This window comes from Peromyscus leucopus, chromosome 2 (genome assembly GCF_004664715.2).
Source record: "Peromyscus leucopus breed LL Stock chromosome 2, UCI_PerLeu_2.1, whole genome shotgun sequence".
Classification (NCBI taxonomy): Eukaryota; Metazoa; Chordata; class Mammalia; order Rodentia; family Cricetidae; genus Peromyscus; species Peromyscus leucopus.
This window is the reverse complement of record NC_051064.1, coordinates 144,793,478-144,811,743: the sequence shown is the minus strand read 5'-3', so window position 1 is coordinate 144,811,743 and position 18,266 is coordinate 144,793,478. Positions and strand designations below refer to the sequence as shown.

General features: G+C 42.7%; 1 protein-coding gene across 1 annotated transcript; it reads left to right on the top strand.

The window, feature by feature from the left end:
- Positions 1-5,638: 5,638 nt before the first annotated feature.
- On the top strand, positions 5,639-17,711 carry LOC114686385 (arylacetamide deacetylase-like 4). The gene is made up of 4 exons (XM_028861064.2): positions 5,639-5,841; positions 10,719-10,935; positions 12,923-12,986; positions 16,923-17,711. Exons 1-4 carry the CDS (start codon positions 5,677-5,679, stop codon positions 17,695-17,697), a joined length of 1,221 nt encoding a protein of 406 aa, XP_028716897.1. The 5' UTR covers positions 5,639-5,676; the 3' UTR covers positions 17,698-17,711.
- Positions 17,712-18,266: the final 555 nt, after the last annotated feature.

Below are 18,266 nucleotides of genomic sequence, written 5' to 3'. Positions count from 1 at the left end.
CCAGACACAAAAAATCCCTAAAAACTATGATATGTTAAAAAATGTACTTAGATGCTGAAGAAAAAAAAAAGAAAATGGGTATAGACAGTCATAGAAGAAAATAGTTTAAAAGTAATAAAGTCTTTAAAGAGAGTAAAGTAACATAAAAAATAAGCCACATAAGGATGGAAATATTATAGCACAAGTGGTTTGGACCTTATGTGGTGCTTTGTTAATTTTGAATTTTTTGAATGCTAGTGAACAGAGAACGACAGTGGCTGAGAGACACTGGATTGTGGAAGGGACTGATGAATTAAACCAGTCTAGGCACTTCAGGGATGCCTTAACTTTAAAATGGAAGTAAAAAAAAAATATTGCTTTGGAGAAGAGCTTATGTTTTTGTTTCCACAGAAAATGAAAGGCTGAAGATCAGGTTTGATTGGGGGAATTCAAGGATCTCTTTCTAAAGGGAAAAAGGGAGGATATAATACAGAAATTATGGTATAAAAGAGTGGATTGCTGAGTCTACTTTTGAGCAACCACTAATCTCAAATATTTTACATTGGTATGGAATTTTGTTTATTGATACAAATTTAAGGTTATTTTTGTTATACTATATATATGTTTCTGTTGTTTAAGGTACTGTACCTATACAGCTCATTTTAAAATGTAGTATAAAGACAGTCCTTAAAAACTATTTAAGATAATAAAGAAATGTGGGTTAGTAGTTAGTCATCTATATAACTACCATTGAATATAACTTAAGTCTGTTGATCACGTATTTAGGTTTCTATTATGGTGGTCTCCAGCTTTGAGCATCTTGTAGATTCTATATCACATGAACCTGGACACAGATGGTGTGGGATGTCTTTCTGCATGCTGTGGGTATGTGCGGCTCCCATTGGATAACAAATAAAGCTGCTTTGGCATGGCAGGGCAGGATGGAGCCAGGCAGGAAAATCCAAAGGAGATAGTGAGAGAGGAAGGGCAGAGTTGAGGAAATGCCAGCCCACCACCAAAGCAGCAACAACATGCCAGCAGACCGGTAATGCTATGGCCACGTGACAACATATAGCTTAATAGGAATGGGTTAATTTAAGATGAAAGAGCTAGTAGCTAGAAAGAATCTGAAGCCATAGGCCATACAGTTTGTAATTAATATAAGCCTCTGAGTGATTATTTTATAAGTGGATGTGGGACCACAGGGCCAAGTGGGACCAAGAAACTTCCAGCTGTACAGAGGCTAGCCAGATACCTCTGGCTCAGGGTCTCACACAGTGATATCAATATGTCAGTTGGGGAAACTGTTTACTCAAGGCTCTACTCAGGGAGGATCAGCTTTCCAGGCCACTCACGTAGCTGTTGGCAGCACCAGGGCTTCTCTATCTGTTTAAAAAAATCAGTGCTGCCAGGTGGTGGTGGTGCATGCTTTTAATCACAGCACTCAGGAGGCAGAGCCAGGCGGATCTCTGTGAGTTTGAGGCCAGCCTGGTCTACAGAGCAAGATCCAGGACATGCACCAAAACTACATGGAGAAACCCTGTCTCCAAAAACCAAAAAAAAAAAAATCAGTACTTATCAGAATGCAATGAAGTGATATATACAAAAGGACCCCAACACTTACAAGCCAACTTACTAGAGAGACATGACAAACCATTATAAACTGGATGGCTGGAGTGACTTTCTTTCACTGGTCTAGGCTAGAAACCTGAAATGAAGATACCCATGAGACTAGGCTGTTTCTGAAGGCTCCAGAGTAGAATTATGTTCTTGTCCTCATCTGGGTTCCCATAGCATGTGGCTGATTTGTCTTGTAGTGATGCTATCTCTCCAACTTGTGCATTGGTTGGTTTTTGTCAACTTGATACAAACTGGAGTCACCGGAAAGGGAGCCCCATTTGAGGAGTTACCCCAATTAAACTAGCCTATGTATGTATGTCTGTGGAGCATTTATTGATTGACAGTTAATGTGGGAGGACTCAGCCTGTTATGGAGGGTGTTATCCCTGGGCTGGTGGTCCTAGGTTGTGTAATAAAGACAGCAAATAGTATTCCCCCATGGTCTCTGCTTCAGTTCCTGCCTCCAGGCTTTAATTAAGTGTGGGGGGCAGGGTAAGCCCAGTAAACCTTTTCCTCCTTGTATTTATATGGTCAGTGTTTTATCATGGCAATAGAAAGCAAACTAAAACAACTCCATCTTCACAGTCTTTCTTCCCTGTGTCTCTATATGTGCTTTTCCTCCTTGGCCTGTGATAATAGCAAACCACATTATTCGACTTTTCCAGGGGAAAATGATCAAACATCTATTCACTCCAGAGAGGCACAATGATAGGTCAAAGAAGCAATTTCACCTACATTTAGTTTAATGGGCCATTTTATTGGGTTCACTAACAGGACCATTGTGGTGGTATTATGTTCCCCAAAATATTGTGTACTCTAATAAATTTATCTGGGGTCAGAGAACAGACAGCCACTAAATACAAAGGCTAGAAAATGGTGGCACTCACACCTTTAATCCTAGCATTCCAGAGATAGAAATCCCTCTGGATCTCTGTGAGTTCAAGGCCACATTGGAAATAGCCAAGCATGGTGACACACACCTTTAATCCCAGAAAGCCAGCCTTTAATCCCAGGGAGTGGTGATAGAAAGCAGAAAGATATATAAGGCGTGAGGACCAGAAACTAGAAGCTTTTGGCTGGTTAAGCATGTGGCTGGTTAAGCTTCAGGCTTTCGAGCAGCATAGTTCAGCTGAGATTCATTCTGGATGAGGACACAGAAGTTTCCAGTCTGAGGAAACAAGACCAGCTGAGGATCTGGCCAGAACTTTGAAGATTCCTGCTACAGACCATGGGTGACTCAAAGGCATCACTGGGAATCTCACCCCTACATGAGTGATGACTCATAAAAGTGATATCCCAAGCAGCTTAGTAGGCTGTGGCATCTGCTCCTCTACCCATTGCTACTGCTAATATGGCCTTGGAGAAGAACCTTGTGAATGTGCTAACTTTCTGAGCCCAGAGTGTTGTATGAGTTCTATCCTTTCTTCTTGAGGGAATGTTTCAATTCAGAGGAAATGACCACACAACACTCCACCCCTTTCTCTGTCTCTTCTTTCTATGATGTTGCTTAAGCCTTGGAGGGAATAAAATGAATATATGATTACATCTTTCAATGTATGGGTGAGCATTGGTCCACATTTCCACAACAATAGTTAAATATTCTCAGGAACCATTTTTAAGTCTCCATAGTAACAAACACTTACTATAAAACAAACAAATAAATAAATGAAGTTTCCCTTCATGACCAAAGCTGACAGCAGTAATATCCTTTTATGAACATGAGCATAAGTTTTTAGGAAGCAATTTAAGAACTACATCACACCCATTTAATAAAACAATAGTTATTACTTCCCCACAGGGGTTTATGACCTCCATAGATGTGTGTGTGTGTGTGTGTGTGTGTGTGTGTGTGTGTGTGTGTGTGTATGATAGAGTACCAATTTCTGTGAAGCAAATCTTATCATAAATCAGTTGGTTGTTCCCATAACTGTTGTGCTACTGTTGTACCAGCAGCCACATCTTGCCTGGGACACTGGTAGCATAGCATGCAATATCTATATTAGAATAGGAATTGGCAATCCATCCTCAGTTCTCTGAACATTGTCTTCTGCTAGTACAAAAGGCAGCCCACAGGTAGAGAATATCTGGATTAGTACCAGCCTGCTGTCTCCGTGGCCTGTAACCAAAGAACAGTGTCTAGCAATAGAGTCTTACTATCTAGGTCTGCTGTGCAAATAGCAGCTCTGGCAACAGTCCTTGTTTGGTGTGTGTGTGTGTGTGTGTGTGTGTGTGTGTGTGTGTGTGTATTTAGTGGTCTACCTGTTAAAAAAATTTTAGGGAGATAACTCATTCCCAGCACTAAAATTTTCACCTGCCAGCCTTATGGGAATGATTTTTCCTAATCATGTACATTAACAATCTTCAACTATCTTCCTATGATGTGTTGATCAGAGAGACCACTAAATTTACACACATGCACACACATACAATTTACTATGTGTGTGTGTTATGTGTATTAGTGCAAGCATGTACATGCTATACAGCACATGTATGTAGACCAGAGGACAACTTTTAGAAGTTGGTTCTGTCCTTCCACTACACGTGTTTCAGGAATCTGAAAAAAATCAAATTCAGATTGTCAGGATTACCCATTGAGCCATCTTGCTAGCCACTCCAGCCACTTTTTAAAAATGGAGGGTAGGCAGTGCTAACCCCAGGATATCTGTCTAACCAACCTCTCTCTTGCTCTCTCCTGAATACTATCCCATCTCATCTGGGAATTGGGTGTGAAACACCACCTCTCTTACACCCAGTTTCTTCAGTAACACCTGTCCTTCCTCTGTTGTCCTCCAGCCCTTGACTCATGCAGGACCCAGCCAGCAATAGCCAAGTGTCTCCAATGGCTCCCATGGGGCCATCTATTAGAGACTCCCTTCATATTGTCTCAGATCATGCAGTCCTTGTCTCAAGAAGGATCGAGTAGTTATGTTATCTAGTGTTTCTGCCTCCATGGCACAGAGACTGATCCCACCAGCTCCCCTTCCACAAGGCAGCCTGTGAAGGGTTCTTCCATTCCATATCTGACTCTTCTCAATTCAATCAGTGTAGATGCAGACTGTTCCCAATTACAGCACTCTCCTGTACTTAGCTCTTATAAAGTCCCTGTCTTCATACCAAATCATTGGTTTTTCCAATAGTGAACTGCAGAGAATGTCCACAAGTCTTTTTCCTGTTGCAATTCTTCCCTTACACAGGCAAATTCTTTCTGGTAGACGGCCCAGTTTCAGTTGCATGTCTTACTGCTCACAGCAAAGGCCAGACAACAGTTACCACATCCTGCTTTTGATTCTGTCTCATACATGCTACTTTTAGAGATTTCAGTACACTCTCCAGTCCCTTAGCTCTTTTGGAGAATCACCATACTTTCTTGACATTGAGAATCCAATAAAGAAGGTGGTGTTTATCTTACATGTCTTGGCTTATGTAGGTAAGTGTGCTCAAGGTGAGGTTTTTTTTTTTCTTGGTCTCTAAATTAGCTAATCCTCAGTGACATCAGCTATACCATAGATGTCAGTTTATGAAACATAAAAACATAAGATGGGGCTAAGATAAGGAGTAATTGTGAAGCTAATTTCTGAGACCAAGCACATCAGGCTATCAAGAAGAGAGAATGGCATATGGGTAACTTTCCATAAACTCCTCTGTTTTTCTCACCAAATGTCATGAGATCATCTCTCAAATCCCTCTTGAAGGAAGACCCACAGGGCACTTGACATGAGGTCTGCAAGTTACCCAAATCTCCCACAGATCTAGCCATGCTGTGACATCATACTCCAGTGATTCCTTCCTCACAGGTGTCACTCCTCTAATCAACTGGTGACTCTCCAGGCTGCCCTGGGACAAGGTGCCAGGGCTCTGCTTCTGCTGGGCAGGAACTTCTTCAGGTGAGGATCTGATGTAATCCCTTGAGCATCACAGAAGGATGTTCCCAGAGTGCCATAGCTGCCTGTAGTGGGAGGGGGCAGGCCCTGGAGACACCCTGTGTTATAAGGCACCTGAATCTGTGGAGGAGAGAGTTCCACAAGCTCTTTCCAGGTGACAAGTCTTCCTCAGCTTGTTCTGAAGGGACAAGACCACCATGATCTTGGGGATAATCCTCTTCACTGCTGCATGCCTCCTGGTCCTGGGGATCAGTGTATGGGTTCTCTTAGAGGAGATATTTATTGTCCATGTTCCTCCTGCCATCACCCACCGAGTGAGATTTCACATTCTACACTACTTCTTTCAGCTGGTAATAACTTTGGTAAGTTTTGTTTTCATTGACCTTGTCCTGCCCGGGTAGACAAAATCCCAGCCTTGGGAAAGAATTTAGCAAAGATCCATATAATTTAAGAGCACCTGATAATATATACTGGTCAGTGGTAATGACAGACATTGTGATAAGGACTTCTTAAATACTGCGGCTCCCTGTACAGTGTCCATTAAATGAGCTCTGAGTGTACTCTCAGTTCATAAACCAGCAAGGGGACAGTTAGCAGGGAGGAAATTCATGGAGAAGATTTTTGGTGAGGATCTGGAGTCTGTGTAATAAAAACTGGGGAAGGAATTGTGTGTGGTGATTTTACCTTGGTAGGGTAACATAAAACTATCAATCCATAACCAGTTGGGAAAAAATACAGCCTATTGTTCTTTTGGTAGAAATATAGAACCTTCGGTTAGGTGTAGAAAGGTCTGACATGCTGTGATGTCCAGGTCTCCATGATTCTTGATGACATATTTTGAGTGTTTGGAACCAGCAGTCTCAAACCATAGCACAAGATTTTAGTACCTTCTTGGTTAGGGTTTCTCTCATTCAATTTTTAAAATATTTTCATTTCTTTGATAATTTCATACCATGTACTTAGATCATATTCACCCTTCTTCCCACTCTTGCTATTTCCACCCTCTTCATTCTTACCTCCCTACCCACCCAGCTTTGATTTTTTTTGTCTTTCTTTCTTTTTTTCTTTAAATCAAGTTAAGTTTCTGTATTCTTTGGAGTTGGGCCTGTCCTGGAGTGTTGCCCAGCCACCAGGGGCCACATCGTTTAAGAAACTGACTTTTTCTCACACAGATCATATCAATAGCCCCTCAGCTAATACTGGGGTTTTATGCCCACCTTCCTCCCCTCCATGCTGAAATTTTGGTCTGGCTTGTGCTTGAGGAGGTCTCGCACATGCTGTCACATCGCCTTGAGTTTGTACATGCTACTGTCTTGGTACGTCCAGAGACACTGTTTCCTTGAAGTTTTCTCCTTCCTCCAGCTTCTATAATCTTTCTGTAGTCTCTTCTGTGAAGACCTCTGAGCCATAGGAGAGGAATGTGGTAGAGATGTCCCATTTAGGACTGAGCACTCTGTAGTGTCTCTTAATTCTCTGCATGTTGACCGGTTGAGGGTCTTTGTGTTGATTGTCATCTACTTCAAGGGGAAGCTTCCTTGATGAGAGCTGAGAGATGCACTTACCTGTGAGTATAGCAACAGGCAGCTAGCAATTAGGAGTCATTTTAACACTGTGTCCATATAGCAAAATAACAGTCTTAGGATCTCTTCTGGGACCTGTGACTTATCTAATCACCAGCTCTTGGCTCCATTAACAGTGCCATGTGTGGGTTCATCTCACGGAGTAGGTTTTAGATTCAATCAGAAAGTGGTTGATTACTACCATAAAATTCATGTCACTATTTCAAAGTTTTGGGAAGGGCAAAGAGTATTGTATTTCCCTTCCTAGGATCTGTTCTGGGACTTTTGAAATTAAGAGAGATTAACTGGAGGTAGGTGGTACATGATATTAGTCACTTTTAATATCTAATGTACACAAACTGAAAAGTGGTTAGACCTGAGGGCTTATTTTCTGTTTTGACAAAGAATCATAAGATCATAGAGAAATGAGAAAGTAAATGTGTTCAAACTTTTACAGACCATACACTGTAAGAAAGTAACTTTGTGGGGGAAAATTATGAACAATGAGAGTTGGGGTTTTTTTTTAATCAGTTTTGGGAATTTAGATTTATTTTCTTTGTCCTTCTTGGTTTGAGACACATTTCTCAAAGGAGATTTACTTTTTTGCTTCATGGCAAATAACAGGAAGGCAAAAGGCCTTTTAATTTGATGGGTTTTGTTTATTGTCAACTCAAAGTATTCCTTATTCCAAAGAGGCATATTTGGGGTGGGGTATGATCCATTCTGCTAAGACATTAGATTTTTACAGGTGACATCTTTTCCTCTACTCAATCTGAAGGAACAAGAGCATCACAGATCTCTCAGTAGAGAGTTTTGCATGTTTTATCCCCTTGAGTTTCCCCAAATCTGATACAATCGAATTGTCCACTACTGGCCAGTTTATTGACTTCTCTGGAGTCACTTGTATGGTAGAAACAGGCAGCCTGATCACAGAACATAAACTGTGTTCTTTAGGCTGAACTGTTCTTTTGTGTCAAATTAGAAGCAAGAATGTATCTATGTTCTTAGGGTGATTCCACAAGTGAATTGCCATTGGGTCACAAATTATGTATGAGAGTCAGAGGTCTCTGCACCAAGGTGCAGACCAATGATTACCAACAAAAGTTGTTTATGCCCCAGAGGATGTTTTGGTAATGTCTGAAGAGACACTGTGGTTGCCCCTACTGGGGAAAATTCTAGGAGGTTACAGATATCCACCACCATATTCTCCCTCTTTGAGGTTTTTGATTCTATGGCAATGGTAAGAGCCAGCTGATTGCTCTCAGCAGGAACAGGTTGTTTATAGTTGATTTTCTTAGCTGTTTGAAGATCCTCTTTGGGTTCCTGGCTGTTTCATTTTGGAAGCCCAGGTTGACCACCTCAGTGTTTAGTCACCCTATTGGTCTTTTGTTCAGTAAGCATGGATTGGGCATCTGTGCAGTACCAAGCTTGGTGAAAAGTATAAGTTGGTGAAGGCCCTGGAGATGACTGTCTGGAGATAGACTCAGTCCTTGTCAACCCACTCTGGGAAAATGTTTCTCAGTACATTTCAGAAAAGAAGAAGGAGAACGTGAGACTCATGCATGGAGCCAGTTCTGTGCTGTGTTTAACCCCTCGTGACACTCTCAGTCTGCATGTGTGTGCCCAATGGAACTATGCACCCTGGCACACTAGGCTTTGAATACACCCTCTGGGCAGGTGCCAATCAAGATTTCTAGAACAGAGGGGAATGTAGAAGACAAACATCACTCATAGCTTCTCTTCTAGTAGCAAATGATGCACATTCATGAACATACCCAACATGCTCTCAAAACAGTGCCCTGAATGGTAACTGACTATGGGGAAGAAAAGGCAGGAGGAGACCATAAATTCTGCTAGGGAAAGGAAAGGGAGACCTGCCTTGCTGAGAGGTGATACCTGAGTTAGCAGCTAAAAGGGGGATGAGGGAAGAGCCACATGGATACCTTGTTGGATGAGACATCCAGGGGCCTGGACTTTAGAGGGTCAGCATGGAGTTCAGTGTAGTGGAACAGGAGAGGAGGGGAAGGGAGGAGGATATTATTAGGGGGTATGGTTGTAGACTGTAAACTGCTAAAGATGTTCTGAGGTCATTGGTGTTTTTCCCAATGAGATGAAAGGCCACATGGCATGTAAGCCCACAAATAGCTCATCTTCCAGGTGGAGCCCACCATTAGGACATGTCTCGATGTCCATCAGTCTGCTAAGGAGTAAAATGTTGATCTCACTAATCCAGTCCCTATGTCAGCTGGTACAGAAGTTACAGTCCAAGGCTGACCTGTTGTGAGACATTTGTGGCTAACAGGTTATAGTCCCATCTTTTGCCTTCTCAAAAATCTAAAGTGCCTGTGGTGGTGTGGAAGAAAATGATTCCCAAAGTGAGTGACACTATTAGGAGGTGAGGTCTTGTTGGAGGAAGTATGTCACTGATGGGACCGGCTTTGAGGTCTCCTATGCTCAAGACACTGCCTAGTGTCTGAGTCTACTTCCTGTTGCCTATACAGCAAGATGTAGCAGCTCTTTCTCCAGTACCATGTCTACCTATACACTGCCATGAGCCCCATCATGCTGATAATGGACTAAACCTCTAAAACTGTAAACTGCCACCTCAATTAAACGTTTTCCTTGATAAGGGTTGCCGTGGTCATGGTGTCTCTTCACAGCAATAGAAAGTCTAACTAAGACAGTGGCCTTGACTTTCAGCCTTACCAGTGGATTTTATCCCTGTCATTCACACTTAAAGAACACCACAGAGTTTCTGACAAGTACATCATTGATGCACAGACTATCATGGAAAAGATAATCACCACTGGCAAACTTCACTGTTTGGTAATTTTCATAACCCACCCACTTCATTCCACCCAGAAAGCCCTGGAGTACATGGAAATTAATCCTGCTTTGTGAATTAGGGATTTATAAGAGAAGTTATCACTGAGTCACCTAGTTTGGAGCACATAGTTTGGAGCAGAAATTGAACTAAGCATGGCCCTCATAACTGCAAAGGCTGTATTGAGAAACTCTGAGTCTGTGGTAGGCTTTGGGACAGCACTTTACTGTATACTGTGTGTGACAGAGGGCATCATGTGAGTCTTAAATGACTGTGGGACTAGAAATAGTCATTTCCCTCATATTTTTTGTTTGTGTCTTATGTTTGTTTTTGTTTTTGTTTACTCATGAAAGGGTCTCACTATGTAGCTATGGCTATCCTGGAATTCACTATGTAGACCAGGCTGGCTTCAAACTCACAGAGATCTGCCTGCCTCAGCCTCTCAAGTGCTGGAATTAAAGGCATGTACACTCAATCTCATGATGTATTTTTAAGGATTAGGTAAAGCAATGTGAAGAGGCATCTGTATAACTAGAAAATGAGGTACCAGATGAGTGAAATAAGCTGAGAGCTAGCATAGAACTCAAACTGTGGGACCACTGGTGCTTGTTGCAAAGGCTACTGGGAAATCCTCACGGTAAGCAGGAATAGCCTTTTTCTCCTAGTTCATGTCCCTTGTTTCCTAGAGCTTCACAACTAGGCACTGGCTTGCTTACAGGAAACAATCCCATCCAATTAGGAGCCTTGGCAAAGTCTTGAGTTGAGCCATATAGTACATTAGGCAATAACAGTATAGTGGAAATAATGGACAACTGTGGAAGGCAGCCAACTGGTTTTTCCTTCTATCTTTCTACAGGGGAATTTACTGGAGAAGATGAAAATTTGCTCCATGCCCCGCTTTTTCCGATTTTTACAAGACCTAGTGGTGTCAAAGAATAACTCTGGTGTGTTGGTAAAGAACCTGCACTTTGGAACAATCCCTGTGAGGCTGTTCCAACCCAAGGCAGCCTCTTCTGGCCCCCGGCGAGGCATCATCTTCTACCATGGAGGAGGTTGTGTGTTTGGCAGCCTGGGTAAGAAATGTCTCTGAGGTGCAGGAAAGGGGGGTGTCTCATGACTGACATAACTACATCTACATTCCATTGGAATTCTTGGGAGGGAGACAGAGAAAGTAACAGTCAGAAATCCTTCTGAAGAGGCCACATAGAGGCTGAGGGTTATGTCAGTCAATAAGGTTGCAGTTTCCATGGAAATATTGTCTATAATAAGTCTTAGTCCAGGAGGGGACACTGCCACAAGCAGCCAAGTACTTGGTGTGGTCCCTCCTCTCCATTCCTTCTCAAAGCCACCGGCTCATCTGAGATCCCCAAATCACACATGTCCCTCAGCTCTGTTGGATCACTTCAGTGCAACAAGTTTGTACCATCCTACCCCAGCAGTTAGGCATCCTGATGTCATCCCTCTTCTTCATTTCTTAACTTGTAGGTTGTTCCTCATTATGAACCATGAGGGGGGGGAGGTCTTAAAACACACCTCATAGAGCATTTCTGCAGTCTAGCCTCTTCTTTTCCCCTGTGATACCCTCTCCCATGCAGACACTTTTTGTTCCCTCCTGCTCTTGCTGTGCTGCGGCACAGAGTCTGTTATGTGCAGCAGACATGCTGAGCTCATCACTCTTGGTGTTCTGTGCATTGTGTTTTGTTCTCAAAACATGTCCCCCATGACTGGCTTGGAATGGGTGAATACCCCTTTGATCTTGGATATTTCCACAAATGGCCTTTCTAGAGTGGACTCCGCCAACATCTATCTACAGAATTTTTCTGCCATTGTGAGACTGAACACCCACCCTCCAGTTCCACCCATGACCATCTTCCTTGTTGAATGTCTTTATGGCATTTGTCACCACCGGAGCTTGCTTTGGTTCCCCAACCCCCGTGTTCCTTTTTTTCTTGCTGTCTTTCTACCCCTAGTAAGAATGGAAATGCTAAGTGGGAAAGAGACCTGTATTGTCTGCGTTGTTGGATCCCCATTGCTTGACCTTATTGTTCGTATTTTTTAACTGACTTATAAACACGTGGATATAATTATCTATTGATAGTTGAGGGAAAAGATAAATTTGCAAAGGAACAAATGGTTGAATGAGCAAGATGCACAGATGTAGACAAAGACAGATGGATGTCCCTCTCCATTGGTAGAACAGGATGAGATGGGGGTAACTTGCTGCCACCTTGTGGTAGAAATATCCTTGGCTATTCTATACCTGAAGGTGTTGAAAATGATGCTCACAAATTAACTATGATTAGAACCCAGGTATGGGTCCCACCCCTGTCCAGGAGCATTTTTCAGTCTCAGAAACCCTTGGAAGCCTCCCCCTAGATTGTCAAGCTCTTCAGTGGTGAAAACACCCATAGAAATGCTACTTATATGAGTTGCTGAAGTCCTGGTGTTCCTTTGGTTCAGTGTCCATAGAGATGTGTCACCAACTCAACCCTGTCCTGTTCACTCCAAGCAGAGAGAGTGACAGGTACAAAACTCTGTCTGCCAGCAGCCATGGCTGGACAAGGCTGAGTTTAAGATACTTTTCTCAGGTTCTGTGCCTGGCATTGGACCTGGATGTGCAACCCAGTAATCTTAGAGGCTTCATCTTCTGGAACTTCAGATGTACTACCCTCCTAACTGAAATGTTCTATCCAGCCTTTAGGTATTTCCTATTCAATATGAAATATATAAAATTATTAATACTCCCAGTCTATCATTCTAAACTCCACAATCTTGGCTTTGTCCATTTCAGATTCCCCAGGCCTTACAGTCCTCAGTTTCCTCACTATAAAGTTCAATGATACAGAAGATGAGCCACAAAGTCCCCTTGAGCCCTGACATTGAGAGTGATGACTGGCTTTCCCTGGCAGATCTGGCCAGAGTCACTTCAGATATGTCAAGAATCAGAACACAAGGAGGATGTTACCTCCTTACTCATGGCAGAAACTTCTGTCTTAGAGCTGTGGTAGAAAGTTCTAGATCCTCCTCATTGGATGCGTTGGACCTGTTCTTGTCTTACAGATTGTTTCCACAACATATGCAGCTACCTGGCCCGGGAGACAGATTCAGTACTGCTGTCAGTGGGGTGAGTAGCTTACAATAGACATTGGCTTCATCAGGTACCTGGATAATCCCTGATAGAGTGAACACAAGATTAGATGGCCCTGCTTTGCTCTGGACCCATGTATAGCCATTCAGTAAATGAAACAGAAAGGAACATCATGATGTGAAGGAATCTAGGTAGTGAAAAATTAAATAAAACTTTTCAACAACCTACATCAAACTCAATACTTTATCATAGTTTAAAATAACTAAAATCAATGGGATATGTTTTATGGATACCTAGAAACACAATAAATTGATGTTAAAAGAAAATGAGTGATAGAATCAGGAACCAGAGTGTCTTAGTTACTTTTCTGTTGCTGTGATAAAACACCACAATTGAGGCTGGGGAGATGACTCAGGGGTGAAGAGTGTGTCCTGCTTTTGCAGAGGGCCTGAGTTCGGTTCCCAGTACCCACATCAATAGATCAATGACCATTGGTAGCTCAAGTTCCAGGGCATCCAGTGCCCTCTTCTGGTTCCTGTGGGCATTGCACCATGTGCACAAACCCACAGACTCATACATATACACATAATTACAAATTAAAATTAAAATACTAAAAAATATTCACCACAACCCAAGCAACTTAAGGAACAGAAACTTTATTTCAGTTTATGATTCTAGGAAGATAATAGTCCATCATGGCTAGGAGGCATGGAAGTATGCAGCAGCCAGGGCAGTAGGAGTAACAAGCTAAGAGCTCACATCCTCAACCACAAACACAAAGCAGAGAATGAACAGGAGGTAGGACAAGGCTATAAACACCCAAAGCCCACTAGCTGTGACATACTTCCTCTGTCAAGACTCTGCCTCCCAAAGATTCCACAATCTTGCTAAACAGTGCCACCAAATGGAAACCAAGTGTTCAAATATCTGAGCCTATTGGGGACAGTTCTCATTTAAACCACCACACAGAGTAACTTTCCTTCAACAGTCTGGCATTGGCCTGGGGAGGATAATGGAGCAGTAAAAGATGGCTTAGATCAGGGACAAGGTTTTTGTTGGAGTGATGATTCTGAAGGTTCTCTCTCAGTGTGCTGTCAAAATTCCATCTACCCAATGGCAGACACACAGGGACCAAGGTGGAGAGTCTAGTCTCCACCTAGTCAATGGCAGACACCAAGGGACCAACTCTAGTCTTCTGTAAACAAAAGGGGTTTTTGAGTGGATGGAAGGCAGAGGAGGATGCTCTAGTCAAATCTCCCTTGTTAGACTGTTTCTACAGTGGCTCTGTCACACCTTGGCATCCCTCAGGCTGGGTAGACAATGCAGATATTATGACCGGAGAAAGTTAGCAAGTGTATTAGTAAGGGTTCTCTAGAGCAACAGAATGGATAGAATGGATATTTATTAAAAGGGGGTTTATTAGAGTGGCTTACAGGCTATGGTCTAACTGTCTCCCAATGGAAAAACCAAGAATCCAATAATTGTTCTGTCTACAAGACTGGATGTCTCAATTCCAATCTGGTGCTGAGGTCCCAAAGGATTCCTAGAAAGCTGCTGGTCTTTAGTCTATGTTGGGAACTTCAAAGAAGTAGGTTCTAATTCCAGTTAAGAAATGCCTAAGCAAATGGATAAATGAACCTGCCATCAAAACTGAGGGAAAGCAGGCAAAATGCAAAAGTTCCTTCTTCACTATCCTTTTATGTGGGCTGCCACCAGAAGATGTGGCCCAGATTTATGATGCGTCTTCCCAACTCAAACAATCTGATGAAAGAAAGAAAGAAAGAAAGAAAGAAAGAAAGAAAGAAAGAAAGAAGGAAGGAAGGAAGGAAGGAAGGAAGGAAGGAAGGAAGAAAGAAAGAAAGAAAGAAAGAAAGAAAGAAAGAAAGAAAGAAAGAAAGAAAGAAAGAAAGAACAATGCTCAGACGTGATCTTAGATTTTTGTTGGGTCCAGATGTGATCAAACTGATAACCAAGATTATCCATCACATTAAGCGTCTATGATTCTCTCTGATGACAAGATAAGGGTAGCATCCTTAGAGCCTCCGGGGACCTACCTGGCCTTTATGGTAACTGAACTTCAATTATTGGAACCCAACTCTCAGAAGGCCTGTAGGCACTGAAGATCTCTTGTATGCAGAACACAGAAATATAAACACCTTTGCTGGCATCTGCACAACATTGTGCTACATTTCCTCTTTGCTCCTTAGGTGCGTGCAACATGCTTCCCACCTACCTGTAGTGATATTTTGTGGGGAATTGGAAAGTTTGGCCTGTAGGTCTGAGTGTTGGGAGGCAGTGGCTGGAGAGCTGCAGTGAGCAGGGCCTGGGAGGAGATGCCTGAGTGATGCTGGAACACAAGGAGACCATCGCTCTTCTCTCCTCTCTTGTCACCCCCCCCACTCTTCCCACCCTCTCTCCTCTTCCCTGTTATGTCCAGCTGAACCGCTTTCATCTTGACTTTAGCCTTAGCCTCCCCATCTCTTCTGACAGGAAGTAAGACACATCATTGCCTTGTCCCTGTCATTGCTTGTCTTCCCACTTTCCGTGGGAATTAGCTTTCAACTTGCATAATTCTCTGTGGGATTTGTTAATCTCTATGTATTTGAATGGAGAATCCTTGCCACTCTGACTCCAGGCAGGTTCTTCAAAGTCAAATAGAAAAAAAAACAAAAAAACAAAACTGAGGATAGCCCTTCAGCCCAGTTTTCTTCCTGTTGCTATAATAAAACACCCTGACCAAAATCAGGAGAAGAGATGTTCATTTTAGCTTACAATTCTGGGTCATAGGGCATCATTAAGGAATGTCAAGGCAGAAACTTGAAAGCAGGCCTGCGTACTAATCTACAAAGCACTATCTCTGACCAAGGAACTCGCTTCACAGCCAAGTTCAACAGGAACCATGAAGAATGTTTCTGGCTTGCTGGCTTGTAGGCTCATACTTAACAGCCCAGGGTCACCTGCCCAGGAATGGTGCTGCCCATGGTGGTATTGGCCCTCCCAAACCAATTAGCAATCAAGACAATCATCCCATACAGACATGCCATGGGCCAATTTTTGGTTTGCTTGTTTGTTTGGGTTTTGGTTTTTCGAGACAGAGTTTCTCTGTGTAAGGCCCTAGCTGTCCTGGAACTTGCTTTGTAGACCAGGCTGGCCTTGAATTCACAGAGATATGCCTGCTTCTGCCTCCCAAATACTGGGATTAAAGGCACGTGCCACCATGCCTGACTCAGCCTACACACCAATTCGATCTAGGAAATTCCTCAACTGAGGCTCTCTTCTCAGATATTTATAGTGTAGCAGGAATCTTAGAAGGTCTTATTAATAAAATCAAGCCTGAGGCCAGGTATTGGGGTGAAGCTGGAAGATCAGAGAGATAGAACAAGCCACAGCTACCTCACCTCACCAGTTCCTCAGCTGGTCCTGTTTCCTCAGACTGGAAGCCTCTGAGTCCTCATCCAGAATGAATCTCAGTTGAACTGTTGCTAGAAGCCTAAAAGCTTAACCAGCCAAATGCCTCCAGTTTCTGGTCCTCACACCTTATATATCTTTCTGCTTTCTGCCTCACTCCCTGGGATTAAAGGCTCACTTTCTGGGATTAAAGGCATGAGTAACCATGCTTGGCTGTATCCTTGAACATATGGATTTCTGCCTCTGGAATGCTAGGATTAAAGGCATGTGCTACCACTGCCTATCCTCTATGTTTAATATTGTGGCTGTTCTGTCTCTGACCCCAGATAAGTTTATTAGGGTGCACAATATTTTGGGGAACACAATACCACCTCATTATAGACTCTGTTAGATTGACAATTAAAGATAACTAGGACATAATCTTTCTTTTGGGGGGTCATTCTTAAGGTTTAATCATGCTCTGTCTTCTCTGGGCATAGAGATCACTAGTTGATAGCCTCCACTAAACCCTTTATGTGTTAGTGTGCTATGTTTTTTTGTTTTTGAGTTGTTTTTCCTCCTTAGGTACCGCAAGCTTCCTGACCACCATCACCCATCTGCTTTCCGGGATTGCCTGAATGCCACCATCCACTTCTTGAAAGACCTGAAAACCTATGGGGTAGACCCTGCCCGGGTGGTGGTTAGTGGAGAAAGCATTGGAGCTGGGGCTGCAGCTATTATTAGCCAGGTGTTACTGGGCAGACAAGATCTTCCCCAGTTTCGGGCTCAGGTGCTGATTTATCCAGTCACCCAGGCAGTCAATTTTCAGTTACCATCTTACCAGCAAAATCATAACGCCCCATTCCTATCTAGGAAATTTTTGATGACCTGTGTGTGTAAGTATTTGGCCATTGACCTGTCCTGGATGGATTCCATGTTGAAAGGTACTTTTATACCCCCAGACTACTGGAAGAAATATGAGAAATGGGTCAGTTCTGATAATATCCCCCAAAGATTCAAGATCAAAGGCCCACAATCCGAGTTTCCTGGACTTTTTAATGAGACTGCCTATTTGGAAACCAAGAGTATTTTTGATTTAGAAACTTCACCTCTCCTGGCAGATGATAAGACTATTGCCAAGCTTCCTGAAGCATTCCTGGTGAGCTGTGAATATGATGTTCTCCGTGATGACACCTTGCTCTACAAGAAACGCTTGGAGGACCAGGGGGTCCCAGTAACCTGGTGCCATGTGGAAGATGGCTTTCATGGATGCATACTTTTATTTGATAAGAACATTTTCTCTTTTCCCTGTTCACATAAGGTTATGAATTCTACAGTCAGTTATATAAAGGGCATATGAGATCTTCAGGGTGAAGCCAGTGGTTAAATAATTGCTTAGCTTGCACAATAAAAATCTCTAGCACTGCAAACAAACAAACAACCCTAAAGAAATAAGTAAACAAGCAGACTGAAAACAAGCAGAATGAAAAACAAAAACAAAACCCATAAAGGAAAAGAAAGGAAAAACGTACATGATATACACATAAGTAGGATAAGTGAAGGATGGCTTCTGACATCAGCAAAGGACTTTGCTGAATGCCTCAAGTCATGGGGAAGAGACAGAGCTGAGGACCTGTTGCATGCACAAATTCTCACCCTGTCTGTTTTCTTCCTTCAAGGCCAATGTTCAGTGTTGCATCTAGCAGAACTCTACCACTATCCCTTAGAGGATGAATATCATGGGATTTTCTAGAAGCATTATTTTACAGATCTGTGCAGAATAGATACAGCCAACCTGTCACATGGTCACTGATGGATGAATCTGTGTCCATGATGATAAAGCATTGCAGGGGCCATACACCTGATAGATGAAATCAAAGTTACTGCTTACAGTCCAGTTCATATTTTTCTTTTTCTGGCCTGAAAATA